Source organism: Triturus cristatus, chromosome 10 (genome assembly GCF_964204655.1).
Source record: "Triturus cristatus chromosome 10, aTriCri1.1, whole genome shotgun sequence".
Lineage (NCBI taxonomy): Eukaryota > Metazoa > Chordata > Amphibia > Caudata > Salamandridae > Triturus > Triturus cristatus.
Window position 1 is genome coordinate 459,593,173 of NC_140593.1, and position 23,836 is coordinate 459,617,008.

A 23,836-nucleotide genomic window follows, 5' to 3' on the forward strand; every position below is an offset into this window, starting at 1 on the left:
TCACACACATCCTGCTTAGAACTGGCGCGGGGACACCCCGTCCAACAACAGAGAACGACTGGTGAGCCAAACAACGCCCGGAACCGAGCGGAAGCTGCTCGGTGGCTTCCTGTGGAAGATTTGCAACGATGACAGGGGGAGCAATTAATAATTGTACAGCTAAATGACACACGAGAAACAATCCTACTGCGCGCTTGGGAGCTAGTTTCACAGCCTGGTAGACTCAGTTCGATTACACATTCTGCTCACCTGGAGCCCAACAAACGCTCCAAAATAAATATTATACATTCTTCTACTGCGTAATTAGCGATGATGTGTCCACCCACCTTCCCGTTTTTTGCTGAAAGCTTCCATGAATCATTCCATAACGAGAGGGATCAGAGGGGGTCGGCATTAATAAATAAATGTACGTCGAATTACCTTTAAGTAACACGCCTTGGCTGAACTTGTGCGTGCTCCCTTGTGGCCATCTCTGACAACTAGGGTCACATGAAGGGCGCTGCCAAATGCCCAGATATTCGCCCTACAATAAACTCTTGCAACAGATGCTATGTTGTGGAACACAAACAGCGACACGCTCCAGATGGGTAGCTGCACAATTTTTAAAAAATCAATACAACTGCACTTAATTAAGACACGATTCCAAACACGTAACACAGAGGAACAGAAATATATATTTTTTTGAGTCGCAGTGACTTCTGAGCACATATTTTTTATTCTGGATTCAGATCTCTCAAAACACTGGATCACAGCTGTCCCAGCACTATGCCTGTAAAGCGTTCACTGTTTCCTCATGTAACGTAACCGGTGCTATGTAAAGCGCTCTGATACCGGATTGGATTCAGGTCAAGTTCGCGCAATATAATAAAAAAAAAAACTCTGCAACCAGGAATTAGGACCCAGAAGCTGCATAAACAGATAATGAAAGGTGGTGGTGGTGATCCACGCAACTCCTTTTAAACTATACCTCCTGTACTAGGGGGTCAAACTGTAGGTCCAGGGAGGGCCTGACCCATGCCACAATTTTTTTTATATAACCAATAGGTAAATAAGTTCCCTGAAACACAACTCTATTTAAATGTATCTAATGTGGGCATCCTGAAATTATAGCACTGATTTTAACTTCGACATTCACTGGACATCCATCTGTACACGGTCAGTATCTGGAGCATGTGAGACCACATATGGCTCACAGGGGTAGCCTTCATTTCACCGGAGGAGGGGTTCCCATGGAGACCAGATGCATCACCGCAGTACAATCTAACAAGCTGATATACTTGCCCTTGATGCCTGCTGAGCCTCCGCTATGAAGAATTACTCTAATAAGGTAGCACTGAGAAGTACTCTAAACATATGGTAGAGTCTCTCCAAGGACCTGCGGATTTACATTTCTGAAGCCCTGCTATATTTACGGAGTGTCTTAAAACAATGAATTATTTGACGAGCAATATAATTAATTTCTCTCTTCAAACGAAAGCTTAAACTCACAAGATAAACACAAAAAGAGGTCTATAAAATTCCGTGCACATACTGAATCTCAAAATAAATATTAAAAAACATTTTAGAAATATTCGGCATACAGCTGCTGTTCGTCAAATGAGAATCCTTTGAGTAATTCAGCCTCTTCTTACTAGGTCCAAAACATGCAGTTTTCAGCCATGTTAGCCTCTTGTACAATGCCACACAGCTCTGCAAACACAGGCCTCCCCCTCCACCTCCACCGCTTGGCAGCGAAATTCACACATGCCCATATTGGTCCGGACCCACAATATTATTTGTGCATGTAAGTTCAGCTTACACATGCAAAGAACCTTATTTGCCAACGTAAAGCTACTTCTGCTAATCACAAACCCTCCCCATTGGCGGATTCATCCATATTTCTCCAGTACAGCACATTGTTATGTGCTAGTAGGTCTTCTCCCCTCAGCAGGGAGGAAACATGTCATGGCAGGAATGCCTGGAAATTGTGCACACGCCCAAACTTGTAAATTTGTTGGTGGGCACAAACTCCATCTAAGCCAATTTCCACCCTGCAAATGGTCACATTTAGTATAACAAGGACCGGAAAAAATACCTATCCTGGGTGGAATAATCTCAAATTGGTGGGGGTGTAGGAGAAGGGAAAATTATTTTCTCCATGCAGAGGAAAAATAAAAGCAACTAAAAGTGCAATGGCACTTGGTGAAGCCATTTTTCATGCTCGGTTTATGGACTACCAACAATTACACATACGGAAATGGATTCACATGAACGGAAATGGGAATTCACAAAAGTTTTCAATCTGCGACTTCATTAGCTTCACCGGAGTACTCTTGGAAACCATTCTGAGCACAAGACATTTGAATCTGTGCAGACACCTATAGGCATGTATCTCATTGTGTAGAGTTTGAACTTCTTAGAATCGTGCCAAGAGGGTATGTTTTCGTTTTCATGCATTCGATAAACACCAAAGGCTCAGGGGTAAGCCACAAAGGTCTGTTTTTCAAAAGCAGGAGGATTTTAATGCATCACGTTCACTTCCACCATCGGCTTGAGACAAATTGCTTGACTGTTTGAATGAATCATGGATCACACATTGCATTCTATGATCGTTTAGCCCTTCTGCAAGCCATTTATGTTTGGCAATGGTAATTACTGCAAATAAACACACACATATGCTCCCATGTATTTTTGGCTTAGCCCAATTTAACTGTAAATCATTTACATGCTCAGTGATGGAGTGCAATACATCACATAAGTGTTTACACAATGTTTACCATTCATTTACTCCTAATTGCCAAACAGCTTTAAGACTTTCACACACGCCTACGCCACCAATCTGGCAAATCTTCTCACTGTATGAATCCTATAACTCAAGCAGATCTAAGGCAGAAAAAAGAAATCTATGAAGCTGTAACAACTGATTGATGCGGTACTCTGAGACAGATACACTTGCAGAAAAATCCTATAAAAACCTCCACAACATTGATAATACTTTACCAGCTGAACTGGTAGGGGATTGCCACAATCTGGCTCCCTTAGATGCAAACCTGCCTTTCGCACCGCGACTATGGGCGATCGCCCACTTCCACCTAGCGCTGCATATGTAAGTATAGATATTTGTAGAACGCAAACCTCAGCTAGAGAGCTGCTGAACAAATGCGATAAACACGAGTTAAGGCTCACAATCCTTGACAAGGAATCAGGATGTTCATGGGTGCTGAATTACATTGTGTGTAGATGTGTTGGTTTGTGGAAAGGTAGGTCGTCAGGATATTATGGATTTATCCACTGGCAGGGCCTACAGTGAGCCAATATATGTGTGATTTGCTTGTAATGGATTGCTTTTGGCAATGTTGGAGACGAGATCAAAAACAATGAAAAAGAATGCAACCCAAGAAATAATCAATGTTTAGGACAGATTCCAGCATTCCCTTCCATCACTTTTTTACTTTTCTTGTACAGTGCATTGTAGGGTAAGACATCTGGCGCCAGATTCATTCCAGACCCTAATGGCTGCCCACCTCCGGTCTCTCCTGCAAGCTCTCATGTCTGCCACATCACGTCGCTTTCTTTAATGAAACGCACCGGGTCTGCTGATTGCAGCCTGCAAATCAACTTTCTTAGCATAAGCAGGCGTGTGCAACATACGTGCAGGAGGGCTAGATCTATGCTGTATGTTCAGGAATGGCACTGTGCACATTATTTCAAGTGAAATCAATTGTATGTAGATTTAGTTGAGGTGGAAGTCATGCGAATCTAGCAGGGATCGAGCCCTCATGGTTCTATGTTGGAAACCCACACTATAAGAAGGTCCACTCCCTAGGAAAGACCTCAGTGGGGAAGCACTCTCATGGAGTCTAGAAGCCAGAACCTCTTCCGGTATTCACCACAGACGGCCAAGCCCTTCCGCCAATGGATGCACAAGGAGAAGGAACACCTTTCATCGTGCAGCATTCCAGAATGAAACTCACTTACTGCTTAGGACTAAAACTGCTAAACAAGAGATTTTTCCCCTTTTTTACAAAGCACTGAAACAGATTAACTCCTTCTCTAGGGTCAAAAGTGAAATACATCCTAAAAGGTTTTAGATGGAAACAATACAGTAAGCATTACTTCCCAAAGCACCTTATAGGGATTCTTGTAAACACTGAGAAGTCCAGAAATCTGCAGATCGACTCGGCACAATTCAGGTCAGCAAGACCAATTACAAGGCAGTGAGCAAAGCTATGATAAAGCAGATGAGACCAGCAGAAAACTGGCACCTTCCCTGTGTATGTCAATCGAAGCCCAGAAAGAACGCCATCAACCGTGTTTTTCCTACTGATCAGTCAAAGGTATGGGATCGCAGTCACAAACCTTTTCACAATAGCTCGAAGATGGAAAACAAATCATTTACACAGTTTCACTTACCCGGTCTTTGTCATCGGCTACGTCACAGAGAATGTCATCAAGGTCCAGGATTCCTCCATCGCCGTGCTCCACGCGATGCACCTGCACCCAGTATCCAATATCCTGTCAAAAAATCAAAAGGCAGATGAGTTTCATGCAACTTTTCCTGAGAATGTCCACTTACAATACAAAGTGTGTATAGGATTATTTCTGGAAATCGGAAAGTAACCACCGCCCTGTTTTTACACTCTCAGAATTGTGAGCATGGTGGGGTCATTGTTATTTATTGTACATCAAAACTGCACCTACTTCGTGGAGTTGGCATCCAATTACCCCCATGGGAAAAAAACTAAAAATCTAGTTGCTGGTTTGCCTTCAGGCTTGCCAAAAGTAAATAACCAGACACACTTTCCCTTAGGTTGTCGGCACCAGCTATATCGTGGGGGCTCGCTGGATGTAATGCTCGACTGTCTATTATTCTAAAATTTCGTTTCACCTGTCGCTAGAGAGCATCAGGGTTACAAATACCTCCGGAGATGCAATTTGTAAAGTGGGTTATGTTCCTAAAGACTCCTAAGAAGTGGGGATTAGATAACTAAGACACATTCAGAAACTGCTGCAGACCAATATTTTTCAGGGGAATATTTTTATGCATCATTACATTTCAAATCAGTTTCATATTTCAAATGTGTAGTGACTAGGAAGCACCACACAATGGCGATAGATCACTAATCATCTAAAGAACATGAGAATATAATATTGATGAACACATGAACGCAAGATATGCTATGAAATCTACATACAACCACTGGAAGATAAAATATCAATTGTAACCTTGTATGAAAAGCTTTGATTTAAGTAAGAACCATTACTTCAATCACTGCCCACTGTCTGCATTCTTAGTATGCAGTCGATACACTATTCAGAAGAGAACACACCACTCATGTAGGACTATTCAAGTCTCTCCAACAGTACGCACAAACAGTGCAGACATTACGCTTCCAAATGTTTAGGCAACTGTCAACTACAAAGAAATAGAAAGTCTATGTTCTGCTTGTTATAGGCATTCAACTAGCTTCACCGCTTGGAAATAATATGTACATTTAGAGCTGATCATGGAGGCAAACTGACTTTCCCAGTGACTTGGAGGCCGCGCTCTGCACCGACCCAATGGAGACCACAAGTTTAAGATTGGAACCCTGTCCTACCACGTCCAACAAGGGCTAAGCGGGTTCCAGATGCAGTTCCCATAGCGTCTGGGAAAACCTGGAGTACACTTCTGCACACGAAAAAATCCGGGTTGACTGTAAGAGAATGAGATCAATCACTTTAGGACTTGAGGTAATGAAGGTCATTGCTTATCAGTTTTTAAGAAATGCCAATGTTATGTTATGTTACAAGGTTTTATAGAGCGCAACAGCTGCCTCAGCTAAGAGGCGTCCCGGCGCTAAGCAACAAAAGAGCAGTATGCACAAAACGCTGAGGGCCTACAGGGAAGGGGACAAAAATGTCTTAACGGCTTTCCTAAAGTGAAAATAATTAGTAAGCCCATGAATGTGGGCCGGCAAAGAGTTCCACAAAATGGCAGCTCTATTACAAAAAGATCGCCCACCAGCACGGACTCTTCTCACCTGAGGGATCACTACCAAACATTGTCCCATAGATCGAAGTGATCGTGTAGGAGTGTAAGGTAGAAGAAGGTCAGAGAGAATTTGGGGAGATGTCAATTTCAGAATTTTAAAGGCAATACACAATGCCTTAAACTCAATTCGCCTGGCTACAGGCAGCCAATGAAGGCGGCGGAGAGCACTAGTCACTGAACAAGTTCTACGCAAGCCCAAAAGGGATCTTGCGGCCGCGTTCTGGACTCTCTGTAGCCTCTGAATTTCGGATTTATTCGCTCCCAAATACAGCGAGCAGGCATAATCAAGCCTAGACAAGACCAGGGCCTGAATAATGATCTGCCTGGTCGTAGCATCAAAAAAGGCCAGAATAGGTTTGAGCCCGCGCAACAGACCAAAACAAGTTCCTGCCACCTTTTTCGTCTGAATCTGGAAGTTAAGTGAGTTGTCCATCCAAACCCCCATGTTCTTCACTATAGGCTTAGGGGTCGGAGCAGTACCTAAGCGCTTGGGCCACCACAGTTCACTCCAGCAGTTATGGTTCCCAATGTTGTGCTCAACAACACACAGAGGTCCACCAAAATTCTCTGCTTAGTTGACAAACAGGATATGCCCTTTTTTGTGTTTTCTTTGAGTAAACAGGCATTTGGGGCACTGGTCAAATTCACTATTTAATTAAATTGGCCGACCTGCAACATTCAAACATTTTCCCATATGCCCAGCCTTTTAGCAGAGACGCACTAGGCTTGAGATGCTGAGTGTTATTCATTCGCTCATTCTTCACCCCCTTATCTTCAGGATGGCATCTACTCTGGCGACACCAAAATATATCAGCTCATTCTCCACAGTACCTCTGCCATGTTTTCTGGCCTAAACATTTACACATATAAACCAAGATAGTGGAATCTAAGGACTAAAAAAAATGAAGGGCTATTGGTTAAGGTATTAGCTCAATAATACTTAAAAATAGGTGCTGATGCAGCCGGCCATGATAAAATACAGAGAAAACTTCTCTGCAGAGCTGGTAGACCATATGCAGCAGTTATATCCTCCCTCCCTCCCCCTTTATTCTGAAGCATCAACAGGACCAGATATTTCTGCTATCATACCAATGTCAACTCTACTGGCCCCAAGACGAAAAATTAAGAGTTACATTGACCAAATATTTCATACACAAGTCTATTGTATTCATCTTATGCACATGATCTAGATTTGCTCCCCACTCAAGTGTACACAACCCCATTGCTTCACAGTTAGGTGTGTGCTTCTTGAACAATCATTTCCCACTAGCCACCACCAAGTAAAGACAGGGCCCCAATACAGCAATGTAAACCAATTCCCGTAACCCGAGCTTTGCTCTCAATTAATCCAGTCACATACAACATGGGATTTCCCAGACACTGCTGGGTGCTTAATGTTATGTTTAACATAGTCTACTTTATACCAGCACAACTAATGCTAATAATAGCACATGAATAACCGATGCAATGCTCTATGTTGTAATACTCCAACAGTCAATAGTCATGTGTGTTTCTTAGGTATTCACAGCCTTTACAGCAGGCGTCTGCAACTTTTTCTGCGCTACTTATTATGAGGATTTGGGTGTCAGTCTCTTAAACACCGATTAGTTAGAGGGTCTAAGGGAAGTTTATAGCCCAGCATGGACAAATCCCCTGTTCACTAAATATATATTAACACAGCGTCCGCGGGTCTCAAAGCAAAACTAAGAGCTATATATAACCAAACAACATCTTTGTGAAAAGAAGTCCTCATAAAGAGGACGAAGTCCCATCACCCACCGAAGTGACATGCTTCATCATCTGGGGCCTCCTCTTAACCGCACCTGGTGCAGTTAAGGAGCTACAACTCCTTGCTAGTGTCAAAAGGAGGAGCTCACGGATGTTTTGAGTATATAACCAGAGAACTAGATATCCTGACAATCGATGAAGCTACCCGATGTGTGGTGAAGACAAAATGTGATGAATGTGCAGTGTGTATGAACAGTGTTTTAAAATTGACTACCCAGGGAAAATAAATGTATTCAGTATCTCGGGGCGTCAAGAGATAAATAAATAAAAAAATACATGAATGCGTATACTCGGCAAGTCTCCGATTTCGCTAATAACAAATGCGGTCTACATGTTTCAGCCAACTGTGATCTAACAATATAATCATGGCTTTCTTCAGGACCATAAGATGATACTACTGCAACAAAAATGAATCAAGTGCAAATTTATCACTAAACAAGGAACGATACAAGCAACTGGTGTACCTGCGTATTCAAAGGTAGACGATACTGCAGGAATACACAGTGATCACCCGCACCAGGTCGGGGAGAACGCCCACCACTCCTGGTTATTCGGAATAACCAGGAAGAACATCCGGGGTAACGACGGACCGAGCGTTGCCTCACGCCCTGAGGTGTTACCAGGCTGAAACATGTAGACCGCATTTGTTATTAGCAAACTCGGAGACTCACCGAGTATACGCTTTCATGTTTTTTTAATTTTTTTTTTTTTAATCTCTTGTCACCCCGAGATACTGAATACATTTATTTTCCCTGGGTAGTCAATTTTAAAACACTGTTCATACACACTGCACATTCATCACATTTTGTCTTCACCACACGTCGGGTAGCTTAATCGATTGTCAGGATATCTAGTTCTCTGGTTATATACTCAAAACATCTGTGAGCTCCTCCTTTTGACACTAGCAAGGAGTTGTAGCTCCTTAACTGCATCAGGTGTGGTTAAGAGGAGGCCCCAGATGATGAAGCATGCCACTTCGGTGGGTCCTCTTTAGGAGGACTTCTTTTCACAAAGATGTTGTTTGCTCATATTTAGCTCTTAGTTTTGTTTTATGAGACCCACGGACTTTGTGTTGATACAGATTTGGGTGTCAGTCCAATGTTTATTCGGGATTTCATCCAGAAAACAATGCATTAAAAAGACAATAATCCAATATCACAATAGTTGAGTCCTTCATAGTTACTATCATTAAAATAAAATTGACTAACCAGAAAAAGAGGGTCATATGACCTGCAGCTTCGGAAATAGAAAAACTATAGAAAGTGAAGACACATCAAGTGGTTTGCAAGGCACATAAATACAAGATATTAATCTGTTAAAATTATAATAAAGTGCTTTAGCCTTCTAATGAAAAAAAGATTTTCCAGAAAAAATGCAGAGGATATCGTACGAACATTCTAAAGTGGGCCTAGTAAAGTGCAAATGCGCGCCCTTTATTGGTCTATTGATCTTAGAAGGATAAGAACTATACGTCAACAAAAACCAATATACAGTTTCAAAACCAAATGAAAACGGAAGACCTAGTTAAATCTGTTGGGTTAGCTCAGAATCTCTCGAGACCCAGCCTCGAGAACCATTATTGTATGTGACTCAACCATGGAAAAGTGGTTTTCTTATCAAGAATAAAAAATTCCTTCACGGCGTTCCTCTAAGGTGCAAGTTCCTCAGTTGACCAGAGCCTTATCCAATATAACAGAGGTCTTAACCTAGCAATGCAACCCACCCTTTTTTTTGTTTAGGGCTATAGCAAAGAACATGGGGATAAGGGGGGTATTCCTAGGGAGATGCAGGAGACACCGAACAAACCTCTTCTCACTTAGGGTCAGGATCTCACATTTGGCATGGCCCCAAATTTCCATACCATAACCTGCAGAAGGTTGTGCCTTAAGTTTAAATACTTCCATAGCAGGGAATGTAGCTCTTGTGAATGATGCTCGATGTCCCTTATGAATAACCACTGCTTGGTGCTGGAGGGCGGCCCTCCACCTTTGGATATGCAGGGCCCATGAAGCCTTGCTATCCCGCATGATTCCCAACTAATCATATCTGGAGACACGTTACAGCTTCTTGTCCAAATATATGTCACCTCCAAAGGACATGTGGGGTCTAATTGCCATATATATAGTTTTTAAACCGTCTTGGGTCCAGTCAGGCTTGTTTGAACAACCTTAAGCTCAGCCCAGGGTAGCTATGGTTTTCGAACAGAAAGGCTTGCACAAAGAAACTTACTGTGAAGCATTTAACAGTATCAACCAATGAAATAAGAAAGCCACACAACATGAAAGAAACACATCAATTTATAAAAATAATTATATTTTTATACTATTTTAGAGTCCTTGATGAGCAAATTCCACCAGAGGATTCCAGAAATACAGATTTTTAAAGGTTTTTTTACTTTTAATCTCAACCCCAAAAAATCATTGGTTAACAAAATGGAAACTTTTCAAAAGTTTGTAAAAGTTAGTTCGGCTTTTTCGGCCCAGCTAGGATGAACAAATCCAACCCGATGGAGGTCTGGGGGCAATGGGGTAGATTTCGACAGATACCTGGCCACCAGAGTATTTTTCAGTCCAGTGCCAGCCTTTACAGCACAACTAACAGACAATAATGGAGTGGTCCTGATGCTGGAAATGCCGGATTATGAGATGCTCAAAGGAAACTGATTGCAGTATGGTCGACAGGGGTGCCTTCATGGTGATTTCTTGGTCAACCGGTGATGTGGGGTGACATTGACCACAGAGGTCGGGGTTCCATGATGTCCTCTTCAAGACAGTTGAAGGCCAGTTGCAGCTGGGCTACCGGTCTCCATACACAGCGGTTGAGGAGAAATCCTTTGATGGAGGGTAGTGTCCCTCTTGGGTGACCAATCTGGACTCTTAACAGCACTCCCAGGTCCAGCTGACACCGGTGCAACTTTTGGCCATCAAGGATCGGTGTCTTGGAGCGCCCAGCGGCAGATAGTGGTGAATCTTCTCTGGTGGCTTGCAAATTGCCGGTTTGGCCTTCTTCAGCTCTTTTATCCCTGGATCTGGTTCCAGGGGATGAGCAGACTGATCCTTCAAGTCACTGCTTTGGGCTGGGGATTGACTTTTCCCTGAGCTAGGATCCACAGGTATAGCCCAAACTTCGCTATCCCAAAGTGCAGCAGGTGCAGTCAAGCAGCTGGTGAAGCCTCTATTTGCACGGTTTCAAGGTTAGCAGGGCAGTCCTTCAGTCCTCTTTCCAAATCCAGTGTGATCTGAGGTTCAGTGTGCCCGGGATGCCATTTTTATCCCAGGAAACTGCCCCGAGGGGGCCACGCGATCTCTAGCCAATGGGCTACCAGGTCCACTCCCTTCTGGTGACTACTTTTTAGCAATGTGTGGAACCTAACAATCCCAGGGTGCACTATTCTGCGCACTACCAAGATGTAGGCAACCTTCCGCAGTTGTTAGGAGCTTTGTAGCCTACCCTGGAGGTGTGGCTACCAGTGGGCTAAATGCCCACGGGAAAATCGGTTTGGTTACTGGTCTGGTCCAGTCTCCCAGATAGGCTACAGGAACAAAAGGCAGCACCTCTGGAGTGTTATCACTGTTTGCCCATCAAAGGCAGCTTCCCCTTTGACGCTCGTCTTTTGGGCTAACACCCGAGTGGCTTCCTGCGAAGCGGAGGTAGCACCTCCCCCTGTGGCAGGCTGTGTTTGATCATAAGCCTGGGAGTCATTTACACAACTCCTCAGGTGTGCAGAAAGCGGTCTGTGGGTTGTAGTCTGTATGAGGCTACTGGACCACTGGGGCACAGAGTGACTACTTTCTAAAAGTTGCCTTACGTTAGTGGTGAAATTAAATTCGACCTAGGCATCAGTTCAGGTTTATTTGCCATGATTCATTTGATACCTTACAGTACACGTTAGATAGTACCATTCAGAAGTTAACCAGGCTGAGGTGCAAGCCTGAAACCCTGTATTAGCTAATGAGACTACTTGTTTTCCACAGCAAAACGACAATTTGAGGGGTTTGGCTGGAAGGACATTAACAAATTCAAGTCACACACAACAATATACAGCTCCCTGCCTCAGGGCTCTTTAGGCCTTCCTTAGGGGAGACTTACATATATTGTCAAGGGAAGTAGCTTTGCCATTAATGGTGATGACAAAGTCGAAATGGTAGTGTAAACATTGCCCTTCCAGTCTGTAATGGCAGGCTGGGAGCCATTTTGTACCATGTTGCACACAGGGTGGACAATTAGTGCTGCAGCCTGTGTGGACTCTCTGCCTTATATGCCTATAGTGGTCAGGGTACCATATACTAGTGACTTATAAGTCCGTATTTGCCAACTGGGAATAGCTAATTGGACATTCAGTTTGTAAGGGGTTAGAACACTGACACTGAAGCCAGGTTAGCAGGCCTCACTCTACTCAGTCAAAAAAACAGCAGTATGAATCCAAAAATGTGGGGGGGATGCAAAAAGAAGAGTTTCCTTACACTTATGTTCAATAAAACTCACCCAGAGACACAAATATTATTAGTTGTGTAACAGTGAGCACACCAGACAAGATTACATAATTGGCCACCATATGGAAGATTACTACTAGCGATCACCTCAGCAAATCAGGTGTGATTTCCAGCTGTAATAAAAAAAGGTTTTGCTAGTGTAAAATACCTCTACATGGGTAATTCATAACAGCCACAGCAGCAATGCCTCTGGTAACAACGTAATACCATTTGCAAAAAGTCTCTCCATTGCCACATGATTTATCACTCAAATAGCAGATTTAAATATATTTTTCACAATCAGCCATTTTTCTCCAAATATCAGCTTAAGAGTTCGCAAAATAAACATATGTTTTCCTCAATTTTGTTATACGTATATCAATTCAACCAAACAAAAAGGCACAGGCTGTACAGAGGAGAGCTACTTACAGGTAGCTGGAGAACTACCAGTAGCTCACCAGCTAGTTGTGGAAGAGATCTTTACAGCATACTACAGAGTGACCTGCTTCAAGGAGCTTTTAAGACAGACATTATGACGCGCTGCCTCTCTTCTCCTGCTTACCTCCTCCATCCCAAAGATAGAGTTCTTTCACTCTTTGTGAGTTTTCTTGCTTTTTATGCTTCTAGAATGATATCCGAATCCCTGTCCCCATCCTCTTCTGCAATGATTAAGCCCACTGGATTGAAGTAACAGTTGTCCTTTTCACAACCATCCAAGTGTTCATTAATTATTAACGTACTGCTTCTGCAGCTCTTGTATTTATCACTATATTTCCGCATTTGCTACAAAACATATATTAAGAAAGGCATTTGCAGTTAGCGTGGGAGAGTATTAAAGCATAACACGTAAAGTTGTGACTAATGAATATGCTTTGTTCACGTTACAGAAGTTTACAAAAACTACTAAACTTGAGGACCCTAACACCGAGACAGCTGACGACTTCTCCAACCGCAAACTCTAGGAAGCCTGACTTTTGTGCTGCCCAACAACTTGTGCTAGAAAAGAGCATTTATAAAGTGGGGTCTTTTGACACAAAGCTCATATTTCCTTGTCTCATATCTAAGTTTATGAACCATGGCTTCTATCTGGACAAGCTGTTAACTTTAGGGGGTCAAGTGAGCTTCACATGTTTCCATGGAATGAGACTGCTGAAGAAACTCCCCTTCATTCCTCAACATCTGCGTGCTCTGGTGGTAGGAACTACTATTCTGTACAGAAAGGACTATGCAAATGCCACCTACTCTTCTGAAACTATCCAGAGATTTCAGCTGATTCAGAACATGGTAGCCAAACAGGTCTTTAATATGTGTAGGTTTGATCAAGCCTCAGATGCTTGCTGCTGCCAACACGGACTCCCTGTCACACATCGGATCCAATTAAAATCATTTTTTCCAGCTCATTGGGCTATGAGCTTGCGTCTAATTGTTTCCATGCCAGACCCCAACAGATATTCCAGTGCACTCCCTTTGCTCTGAAAGTCTAGCTCTATTTTGGATTTTAGGTGCTCTTGGCTTGATGGAACAACAATATTTTGGGGGCCGGGGTTGATATTCCCGTCATAAGAAGACGGTGACAAGTGGGTCAGAAAATATAAATTCCCATTGTTATGTTAGCTGTGTTTTTAGAGCGCCCTAATCACTTGTGAGTGTATACTGGCGCTGTAGCAGATGAGCGAGTCTGGACCCAGGGAGATTCCTAGAAGAGCTACATCTTTAGCTTTTTGCATAATTCAAGAAGTGAGGAAGAGGCTCTGATATGTTGTGGGAGCCCATCCGAGGCTTTATGAGCTATGTAAGGGAGGGCATGACCTGATCTGCAGTTGTACATGCATGGGGTGTGTGCTAGTGAGAGTCCGCAGAGCGGAGGTGTCAGAAGTTGATAGAATTGGATTTGGCTGTTAAAGTAGGCAGGGCCAATGTTGTGGAGTGTTTGCTAGGTGTGGGCGAGGAGCTTGAAGTGTGCATGAGCCAGCGGAGTTCCTTGAGGTGGGGTGTGATGTGGGCTCAGCATGGTAGATTGATGACTAGTTTGGCACCTTAGTTCTGGACGATCTGAAGTCTTCTTGTGAGCTTGTTAGTTGTTCCAGAAGAGTGAGCGTTTCTGTAGTCCAGTCTTCCCAGCGTGCTGGTGATGAGGGCTTGGGTGACTATTTTCCTGGTGTTCTCTGATAGCCACCTCAATATTCTCTCTAGCATTCTCAGGGTATTGAAACAGGAAGCTACAACATGTCCAATTCGTTGTCTACAATGATTCCAAGGTTTCCTGCTTGTACGCTGGGCGCGGGCTTGTATCTGAAGTCTGTAGGCCACCAGGTGGAGTCCCACGTAGAGGCGTCTTTTCCAAAAAATCACCACCTTAGTCCTGCCTGTGTTCAGCTTGAGACAGTTGGATTTCATGAAGGTGGCCACTTCAGTCATGCATTGGTGAAATGTTAGTTGTTTGGGTGATTTGTCTCAGCGGGACAGTATTAATTGCGTGTCATCTGCATAGATGAGGATGTTGATATTGTGCACTCGGATGACCTCTGCCAGCTGGGTCATGTATATTTTAAAGAGTGTCGGGCTAAGCGAGCAGCCCTGTCGGACTCCACAGATTAGTTCCTGTGCACCTGAAGAGTAGGATGGCATGTTGACGATTTGGGTTCTTCTGGTGGGGTAAGGTGCAGATCCATTTGAGAGTGTGCCCTTGTTGCCATTTCATGGAGTCAGGAGTTCAGGACGGGATGGGAGACTGTTTCAAAGGCTGCAACTTACTAGAAGACAACAAACAATCCAGACTCATCCTCAACCTCGCACACAGAACTCAAACCACACCACAGGGAACTGCACAGGCCATTCAAACTCCTCACACACCCACATTCATGACAGTACACAACTCAAGCCCAACCTACCTGAACAGTTGCATCTCCTTCCACCTCCGCAGGACTCTGACCCGCACTCATCCCACGTATACACAGTACCAGATCAGGATGAGAGTCATTCTCTTACATCACTCCTAAGGCATGGAATGACCTTCCACTACACAGCAGAGCCGTCTCCTCTCTCCTTGAATTCCTCAAGGAGCTGAAAACCTGGCTTTTCAATTAACTAACCTATCATAGGCACGGCTAGGCGCACACAAACCTGCTCAGCACTAGGATACCCTCAGCGGGTGATAATTTGCTTTTCAAATACACATTACATCTGGATGTTATTGGTTATTGCATTTAGGGCAGTTTGTGTGTAGTGGTTGGGTCCAAGACCTGATTGAGTGGCACTGAGAAGCTGGTGAGTGCCAAGGTGGTCAGAGAGGCCCCTGTTGATGGCTTTTTCTAGGACCTTGGCTGGGTATTGATGGAGGTATATCAGACAGTAGTTGGCTAGTTTGCTCCGGTCGGCTTAGGACTTCTTCAGTAAGGCATTGATGGCAGCTGCTTCAATGGCTCCACAAATGTCAGGCATGGTACCACCAGTGCTTCATGTGCATCATGGTTGCAGATAGTCAACCGAAGCACTCACTTTATGGGCCGCAACTTATTTGATATCATCAAAACTGACCCAGACACTGTTGAACATTGACGCAAAATTGTTTGCTAGCATTCTAGCACAGCACCTCAATCCCCTGATGCCCAGCCTCATCGATCCGGACCAAGCAGGGTTAATCCCTGGGCGTCAGTGTGGAGATAACACTAAACACCTCTGCCATTTGATAAAGTACAGCATTCCCGCGAGGAAGCATTGCTACAGGTGGTGAACGGGGAAAAAGTGTCTGATAGGGCGCACCAGCCCTATCTATTCTCGACCCAAACAGTTTGGAATGGGCACGCGTTTTTGAAGTTGGATTTCGAGCACCTATAGCTCTCCCAGTGCAGCGGTCAGAGTGAATGGGATTAGATCTAGCGTTTTTCCTATAGGTAGGGGCATGAGGCAGGGCTGTCCTCTTTCACCACTCCTTTTTGCCCTTTATATGGAGCTCTTTGCGCAAAGACTATGCGACAACCCTAGCATTAAGGGCATCTCCTTTGGGGCAGACCTACATTTGGTCAACCTCTATGCGATAATGTCTTCTTCTCAATCACCAATCCTGCGACCTGCCTCCTGGCTATTGTTGCAGAACTCCAAGTGTTTGGGATGATCTCTGGCTTCTGGATCAATATGCAAAAATCACAAATCTTAAATCTCACTTCTAATTCGCACACAGAAGGCACCTTGCACTCTCAGTTCGAAGTCACTTGGGTCATGGAGGACCTCCCATATCTAGGTCTGGTCCTCAGTAGAAGTCTGCCGAAGACCGCAAAAGCCAATTATTCCAAACTTCTCTCCCTCACCGCAAGGATTTGATACAGTGGCAGCGGCTCCCTCTGTTGTGGTTTGGTAGACTTGCTGTGGTAAAAATGAACATCCTTCCCAGAGCCCTGTACATTTTCCAAACCCTCCCACTGCTCCCACCCCTAGGCTTGCTTAATAAACTCCAAAGGGGGATCGAGCGTTTCATTTGGGGGAGCGTGAAACCCAGGCTGCAGAAACAGTTTCTGCAGCGCTCGAAGCAAGAAGGTGGCCTCTCAATACCAAACGTGTCTCACTACTATCAGGCTGCGCTGTTGCGCTATTTGGTGGAGTGGAACCGCCCTCTCACAGAGAAACATTGGGTCTTCATGGACCAGACGGTGGCGGGAACTCACATTTGGAGGGAGGTGTGTCTGCCCCGGTCCTCTAGAGCATGGGGACTCTATTCCTCCCCTGTAACACATCCGCCACTCCAAGTCTGGGATAAGGTCGCAATCACCAGGGGTCTCACCACGTTCCCCTCTCCTATGACCCCCCTTATTCTCAAACCCAGACTTTCCCCCGGCATGGCTATGGCATCGACAATCTTTGGGTGAAGGGCGGGTCTAAGCGTTTGGGATGCCTCTTTGATCATAATGGCCCTATACCATTCGACCAACTTAAAGAGGACTATGACTTGTTGGAATCGGATCGATTCACCCATTCACAAATGTTACACTGGTTGCTTAGTGTGGGCACGCGGCCTAAGGGAGGTAGACCAATGTTTGCATTTGAAAAATGGCTGATCCTCCAAAAAGACGATAAAAAAATTAATTTTGGAGATCTACTCACACTTGACTAAGACGTTGCACAAAGGCAGATCCCTAGGTCAGAAAGGATGGGAGGAGGAACTGGGCTGAACACTATCAGATAAAGAACGGAACAACATTTTTTATAGGGCGCACCACACAGCAAACGCCTCAGGACAGACGGAGACCTCCTATAAAAACATTTCTTACTGGTATTATACCCCCTCCCGGATACATAAATGGAACTCTCAGAGTGATGGCATGTGCTGGCGGGGCTGTGGCAGCCCTGGCACATTACTTCACCTTCTGTGGCACTGCCTGAAACTCTCCAGGTTCTGGGAGCAGGTCCTGGATGAGATGGATTGTGCCTTCAACACTGCTATTCCCAGATTCCCTGCATATACACTTTTAGGACTACCCAACGCACTAACGTCCCGCTCCGCTCCATTAAAGGTAGGCATGTGGCCCTGGCACTCAATGCTGCTCACAGAGTATTACTGTCAAGCTGGAACACTGATAGAATCCAGGATCACCAACAGTGGCTTCAATAGCTTTGGACTCTGCTTGGTATGGAGCGCTTGTTGATGGCAACACTAGCAGACACGTCAGACTACAATAAAATCTGGGCCCCTTTTATTTCCATCCTCTCCTGTGAGTTTCTGGAGTTAACCTGCCCGAAATACTTCCGCATCTTGAGGTTGATCCCAGACGACCAGGAGGTGGATCAAGCTTCAGGCAGCACTTAAACACCGGAGTTCTGATTCCCTCCCTGAGCGCAATAAATTCTGGGTATTTTTGGCTTGTTCGGATGGGGTTGGGGATTTGTGGCTTTTGTTTTACTTTATGGGTAATTCTCCCTCTGTCATGGGTTTGAAACAGATAATTCGGCTGTCTTAGCAGCTGTACATTTAAGATGCCACCTTTATGGTGCTAAATTGTGACAACACTCGGTTATTTGACATGTATTTGTGCACCAAATTAGTTATTGGCACTCCATTTGAGAAGCGTCCGGCCCAAGTTGGGTTGTAGGGGACATGCTGTGTAACCCCTAATCATTGTTATGCACTAATTGAATGCTTTGTGCACTGGCCATACTGGAATTGTCATCGCGGCCGGCCCAACAGGGTTGGAGGCGGCATGCTGCGTATTGATTGTGCTATGTGCTTCTCCAATAAAAAAAGAGATTGAATTCTAAAACTGACCCAAAGCAAATGAGAGTATGTAAGGAAGAAAATGGAATAAGGAGGAAGAAAAAGACAGGAAAACAGTGACAAACTTAGAAAGAAAAGATTAAAAAGAGTGTCCAAGAGGGATATAAAGAAATATGAAGTGTGAGGTGGCAGAAAAAAAGTAGTAAGATGGAATCAAAACTAAGCAGCCTTGTTAACTGGCAACCCTGGCAGTTTTAGGAGCACACTCCAAACAAAAACTTTGGGCCCTGCCCATCTTTTTTCCCCTTTTTAAACAAGTTAAGCACTCAGTACCTTCTTCTGCAGCAAAACGACCCCATGTAGCAGAGCATTAGGAAATCCTCTGTCTTTTCAGTACACTAAACAGATCCATTAGAATAATATGTTAGCCTACTCGTGCACTGTATACATTTATAACATAACATAACTACATGTCCGCGAATTTGAAAATTGTATTGTAATCTAGTTTCCTCAGTACTTAATTTGTAAAAGAATTAATGCGGATGCCCAAAGCTCTGCTCAGAAGCCTGCAGTTGGCACTATTAAGTGTCAGTCTACGGAATACCAATGCTGCGGTCTACCATCCACCTCATGCCTCTTTAATCCACTACCAAACACTCCCTGTCCCTTTATCTCACTCTTGCAGGTCCCTGCATCCACCCTGTGTGAAGGTTTTCCCGTCTTTCTCCCTCCTTTATGCGTTTTCCCTCTCTTGCTTTCAGGAAATGTTTAATGAGGAAAAATAAGTGCTAGTGCCCAAACATGAATGCCAAAGGGCCCCACCAGAAGCCACTGGATCAAATTAAGCACAGAGTTTCCTGTAAAAGAACATGGTAAAGATTCTGCCTTTACGTGTCAACTGATTCTCACGTTCACTCAGCACACCTTTAGTTAAGAGCCTGTCACCAATCTTGTTCTACAGGAAGTTTTGAAAAGCAAGACAAGACAAGAACTGAGAATAGCTAGTTTGTCAGGATGAGGAATATAAACATGAAGTTACAAAAACAAAAAGAGAGTAGAGACAGTGACCTCTTAAGTATGACAGTCTCTCATGCTGATGGAATCCCTTGATCTGCAAACAAAAATTAGGTCAAAGGACAGCAGGGCAACCCTTTTTTTTGGGTCGAAGTCTAACAGACAGCACAGCTGTCTGGTTTACTAAAGGCATCTTGGGGACATTCGGAAAGCTTCCCTGGGAATGCATTCCGCCCATTGCTTACCATTGGCTTTGTGGTTTGTAACTCACATTTGCCTGCTTTCTATTTCCTAGCTTTAGGTGTTTTAGGTTGTCCAGCTTAAGTTTGCCCCTCCTATTTACTGTAGTCTTCAGAGTGCTCGCTTTCTGTAAACAGGCCTTTAAATCGGTTTCTTTTCTAGTCATATTTGCTATGCATTCAAAGACAGAGGTCAAATGTCGGGCTCCGTCTTATGAGGGAGCTTGATTTTTACTTTTCTTTCTCTAACATCAAAGTGAGAGAATTTATGGGACAGTCTTTCTGTGAAAGAAGGGATTTTTTTTTTAAACACACCGCAACAATTAAGTGCCTGTAAATGAACTGTGCAGATCTTTCAGAATATATCAGAATTTGTAAAGCACAAATATAGCACATTTTTTGTAACACTAAAAAGGGATGGAAACAAATGTTTTAATATGATCAAAACAAATAAATACACTAGGTGATAACATGCTTGGTTGGTAAGGGCCTATATTGTACTGAGTACCGTCCAACAACTACTTTTTTATTGATAATATTTATTGCAGGTGTCAATCAATCCAGATCAACATAATCCACGCGGAAATCATCACCCAAAACGTGTTTCATGGAAAACCTCTTCCTCAAAGCTTTACTGATTTAGCTTTATCTCCATACAGACTAAGCAATAAGAGAATAATCGAAGTATTCATCAGTGTCTCATGAAAATCTTCAGTGGACTTAATTTTTACAGAGTTTTTCACTCCCAAAGTAGAGGGCCCGTAGAGAATATGCAACACAAACATCCTTAAATTCTGTGGGGTTTTATTCTGTCTCGAAAATAAGGCCCATTATACTGCAGTGGATAGGCCTTCAATTGAGAATGTAATAAAAAAGCCCTTACAAAGCTGTTTTCCATCGACTATGTTCATAAATACATTATCTCTTCAATACAACATCACCACTCAAAGCAGGTAACAGTTCCTCGAGAACCAATGTATGGTTTGTAGATGAATGCGGCTTCATATTAAGGGATTGATGTCACACGTGTAAACTTATTTCACTCAAGTGAAAAAAATGATGTTTTGCACCCAGAAAACGTAGACGGCCTACTCTCGTACTACAAAGTTTTGTAACTCAGGCTGTAAAGATGCTTTGATAATACATTAAGTCAGACACTGAACATAGTACTCATGCGACCTGTTACTTCATTCCTCATTAATGTCTCCTCTCCTCAAATGGGGTTAGTCCTTTGACTCTCAGCATCTACACTTCACATGCATAAGCCAAAGACTTTTCTGTTTGCTTATTATCTAAGTGGAATACACATTCTTAGGCAAAGGGTGTGGATGTTCTGCAGTGGGGAAATTGAGAAAGCCAAGATTGCATGCATAATGGTTAAACTACTATTTATGGCAGTGGTCCCCCAACAACACTGGACATGGCTAAATGAAGAATATACCCTGAATCATTGAGCAATTTTGCACATATCGCGTACACTTATTTGGTTTAATCCCATCACTGGGAACAAATGCCACAAAACTGATTCAATGCTTGGAACGCCCATACAAAGACAAGTTTAAATACCCCTTCCCACCAACTTGCCACAAACCTTCTACACACAGTTGGCCCATTGCTTCTTTCATGGCAGCGATGTAAATAATGCACCGATTGCCTTTGGAGGCACCTTGCTAGAACAGCACTTTACTAGCGGACATCGAAGATACCCAAATCAGCCTCAGGCAAAATAACTGTTTACAGGATAAACAAACAGGAGGTCATTTAATAAAACAGCTGAATACATTCCAGGAATCTTTATACTGAGTAATGGATGCCTGCCCTGAGATCAATATTCCTGTAACCAAAGTTTCTCCTCCCTTCCACCTTGTTCCCTGCTACCAAGAAAGTATACCCAAGGACACTCCCTGTGACTGGGAGGGGGAGTCACAATCTAATATGCTACATAGGTAATACCACGCTTCTCAACAATGTTCTCTATAATGAAAACAGAAGCACAGTTAATCCCCCATCTCTAGCCCCAGGGATCAATGGGAAAATGACACGTTTCCTCTTTCAAGCCCCTAGAGAGGGAAGAGGTCTGTTCATTTACTGATCTGCAGAGTTTGCATATTTTATTGGCGTCATCCTCATTGTCACTTAAAAACACAGGTGCAGAATGGGGAGGATTAAATGGCAGACCAGTGGAATTACAAAACTATCAACTCTGCAACTGTACTCCATTTATTGCTGTTGTACTTTGTATCTACAGATAATTTTTTTTACTTTTCTCTCAACAAATATAATTTCAGAAACACTGGCGTTTCAAAGCCTTAATGCTGCGAACATATGCATTGCTCAACAACTGGAAATTCTCAGATAGCGTTTCAATTGACAAGTGGTTGATGTAGTGTCTTAATAGTCTCTGATAGGAATAACTTTATTCTTAATTTCGTGAGGGCTGGGACACAAACTCCGCCTTTGGGGTTAATTATTCTAAATTGTATGATTAGCTCTAGTGCCCTCAAAGCAATTCCACCCAGGGGTTATTTATTGGTAATCGTGTTTCAAATCATTGCGGCTACCTTTGCGTTGCTATATTGTTGCTGTGTGTTACCTGTTTTATGTCCAACTTGTGCGTTTGAACCTCTCTGACTCATATCCTAATGACCTTTGGTTTTGTAGTACTGCTTATGCACTGAATGTACTCGCTGTTTACACCTATTTCAGTGTTACTGTATCTGTTTTACTTAACGAAGACGCTAAAATTATACACACACATACATGAGTACACACACACACACACAACCCCCCATATATATATATATATATATATATCAGTTTTCCAATGCCTCCACCCAAGAATCAATACACTTACAGATACCTGAAGTAGTCTCATGTGGAATCGCAGGCATCCTGAGTTCATTTCAATGTTAAGTACCACTTACTAAAGAGAGGCAAAAAGTTGGCCCTTGCTTGTGAGCATGCAGCTACATACAGTTTTAGCCTCTGCTCTGCTTCTGAAGAATCTCTCAAGGTAATGAGATGGAAGAGGGTGTAGGCCTGTGCGTTGGAAATGCATTTTTTGTGATGTACGCTCAACTGTGGAGTGTGGTATAGCAAAAATGATTTCAATCCAACCTAAAGGTGTCTTCATATACATGTTTTTAGCAAAGGTATTTTAAATGGGAACTCTGCAACCTGTGTCAAAAGAATATCATGCTAGAATTATTACAGGAATGTAAATATTTGGAAGCCATTAACTAAAGAAAAACATACGAAAAATGATGATCTAAAGTGGCAGCCCATCCAGCAAAGTGCCATCTTTCAGGATGGCAAATGAAACGCCTACCCCTCTTGGTACTACCACGCAAGCAGGATACGGTGAGCACTATATGCCATCATTTTCTCAGAGGGTCATGGATCCGAAGCATCAATTTTTTTTTTATACTCAATTTATTGATTTTTAAGCGGACAAATGAAACAATACAGCACATTTTAGCAATGCAGTTAAAACAGTAGGAGATAGTTATTTCCGCGGGGTCTTGACATGCATTGCAAACCCTATTCCCACGAGATCACAAGCATCACTTATATGTAAATCGAAACATAAATGTTTGTGACACATTTGGTAATGTTCTTCAATTATTTAAGGTACAGATTTATGCATAGGAAAAGAATAAACACTGCGGGAGGGAGGGTGCTTCTTCCACAGCCTCCATGCGAAAGCAGCGCCAAAATACAAAAGAAATCTTCTCAAAGGTCAGGCACCAGGATTGTTATAGAGGTACTAGGACTGGGCCACACTGTGCAACGCTGTGCTCCCGTACCCACTGTGCAAGCAGGAACAGGAATCTAGAATCTGCTGGGCATAGCTGTAAAATTAGCCGAGTTGATGCTGCAGGAGGAGGCGCAAAGCACATGCTTGAGTCAAAAGCCTACTTCAGCCCCCAGAACACACTGGGCAAAACTGAAGGGCATGAAAAGTGGGTAGTGCTTTGTGCCCACTAAACTCTTCCAAAGGTCATGCTCAGTGCGCCCGAGCAGAAAGGATATCGAATGCAGGGTCAAGTTCAGAACTAGCGGCCAGAGAGGACTTGGCACACCAGAGAGCCATGCCCAATAAACT

At 43.5% G+C, this 23,836-nt stretch overlaps 1 protein-coding gene across 8 annotated transcripts in view; it reads right to left on the bottom strand.

The window, feature by feature from the left end:
* The window catches only part of PARD3 (par-3 family cell polarity regulator), a 1,320,414-nt gene that overhangs the window by 1,110,318 nt on the left and 186,260 nt on the right, over nt 1–23,836 (bottom strand). For all 8 annotated transcript variants that reach the window (XM_085631870.1, XM_085631866.1, XM_085631868.1 and 5 more), the window contains exon 2: nt 4,393–4,494. In XM_085631870.1, the coding sequence (XP_085487996.1) occupies nt 4,393–4,494 (102 nt within the window). The remainder of the gene's footprint in view (nt 1–4,392; nt 4,495–23,836) is intronic.